At 39.6% G+C, this 2,256-nt stretch overlaps 1 protein-coding gene across 1 annotated transcript; it reads right to left on the bottom strand.

Annotated features, from left to right (window-relative positions):
- Nucleotides 1–480: 480 nt before the first annotated feature.
- Nucleotides 481–1,383, bottom strand: LOC129923168 (protein FAM83H-like). The gene has a single exon (XM_056013046.1). The coding sequence runs from the start codon at nt 1,381–1,383 to the stop codon at nt 481–483; it is 903 nt and encodes a 300-aa protein (XP_055869021.1).
- Between the last annotated feature and the right edge of the window lie 873 nt (nt 1,384–2,256).

Raw genomic sequence — 2,256 nt, 5'->3', positions numbered from 1 at the left:
CGTTTTCTTGTTTTGTCTATCTGTTCCAATAGATCATTGTCAAAGTTGTTTCCAATTCTATTAACCCAATGTGTTAGGTCTTTTTTTTTTCTTAATATATATAAATATTAATATTCTATATATATATAAAGGTAAAAATTCAATATATGTACCTTTTTTTTTAAAGTTTTTTTTTCAAACTTAATTATAAATTAACGTGAATGTTTTTACAAATTATCGATATAATTAAAAGGTGTTCAACGCGAGATGAACCATAGTCATTCTTCGTGTGAAGGAGGTCAACAGAACTACTTGATTCAAACAGCACGTTTCCAGACCAAAGTTGTAGCAGACCGATTGATTAACAATGCCATTATCATCATCTGTCCCTTGGCTTTCGTCATAGGGGTGCTGTAACAGTTGGCAAAACGAAATCTCTCGACTCTTCCCGGTCAGCAACTGTTCTTACCAAAATATCAAGAGAGAGGCCGGTCCATTCTTTTACATTGTCCAACCAGTTTTTCTGTGGACGACCTTTTCTGTGGACGACCTTTTCTTGTGGACGACCTTTTCTGTGGACGACCTTTTCTTGTGGACGACCTTTTCTTGTGGACGACCTTTTCTTGTGGACGACCTTTTCTTGTGGACGACCTTTTCTGTGGACGACCTTTTCTTGTGGACGACCTTTTCTTGTGGACGACCTTTTCTGTGGACGACCTTTTCTTGTGGACGACCTTTTCTTGTGGACGACCTTTTCTTGTGGACGACCTTTTCTGTGGACGACCTTTTCTTGTGGACGACCTTTTCTTGTGGACGACCTTTTCTTGTGGACGACCTTTTCTGTGGACGACCTTTTCTTGTGGACGACCTTTTCTTGTGGACGACCTTTTCTTGTGGACGACCTTTTCTGTGGACGACCTTTTCTTGTGGACGACCTTTTCTGTGGACGACCTTTTCTTGTGGACGACCTTTTCTTGTGGACGACCTTTTCTTGTGGACGACCTTTTCTGTGGACGACCTTTTCTTGTGGACGACCTTTTCTGTGGACGACCTTTTCTGTGGACGACCTTTTCTTGTGGACGACCTTTTCTTGTGGACGACCTTTTCTGTGGACGACCTTTTCTTGTGGACGACCTTTTCTTGTGGACGACCTTTTCTGTGGACGACCTTTTCTTGTGGACGACCTTTTCTGTGGACGACCTTTTCTTGTGGACGACCTTTTCTGTGGACGACCTTTTCTTGTGGACGACCTTTTCTGTGGACGACCTTTTCTTGTGGACGACCTTTTCTGTGGACGACCTTTTCTTGTGGACGACCTTTTCTTGTGGACGACCTTTTCTGTGGACGACCTTTTCTTGTGGACGACCTTTTCTTTGGACGACCTTTTCTTTGTGCTGCCTCCATTGTACCTTGATGTGTGATTATTGACAGTGAGTCAAGTTTTACAATATGACCTAACCATCGTCTCTTCACAGTAATGAGGAGTTCCTCCTTTTGACAGCCAGAGTGTTGACTTGTAGACGGTACCTATTTACAATGAAAAAAAATAAAATTTCCTCAAGCCATATTGACATACGTATGCCCTACTTAGAGCTATGACATGGCACTAGTCACTATCTGCCACGATCCTCATTTAGGGATCAAAACAAATCTGCAAATGTTAAAAATAATTTCTTTAACATTGCGATGCAGGCAATCATAAGCAAAGCAAAAATAATTGAAAACAAAAAAGGCAGTTAAAGGGTTGGTGAATACATTTCAATGCGATTCTACCCATCTTTTCATGCCAGAACGGTGAGAAATCTACTTAGTGACGTACCATAGTTCTATTGAAATATTTTGACTAAATAAAACAGGCCCGCTACAATACTTTTGGGATGATTAGACCATTACCAACGTGTATGCTGTACTATTGAACGTCTTGCACACATCAGTAACGGCCCATCACACCAATGCTTGATATAACTCACTTGCGTTTTTTTATCAGTTATATTTGTACATTGTAAACTACTAGTAGAATGCATTTCTGAAAATCGGAATAGAGGGAAAAAAAACTTGGCGCCTAGGTTCCTCTTCAGACCTTGCTGAGAAACCTTACATCACTAGTAACAATAGATGAGAAACCTTACATCACTAGTAACAATAGATGAAGGAGAACATTAATCGATATGTTTGATTTTTTAAAATAGATTTATCTTTACATTCTTGGTTCTTGACTTAACAAACAGCAGGATTACATTGACATTTTTTTTATATTGCTATTTACCTGAAACTTCA

The sequence above is a fragment of the Biomphalaria glabrata genome, chromosome 15, assembly GCF_947242115.1.
Source record: "Biomphalaria glabrata chromosome 15, xgBioGlab47.1, whole genome shotgun sequence".
NCBI lineage: Eukaryota > Metazoa > Mollusca > Gastropoda > Planorbidae > Biomphalaria > Biomphalaria glabrata.
This window is presented reverse-complemented; position numbering and strand designations above follow the sequence as displayed.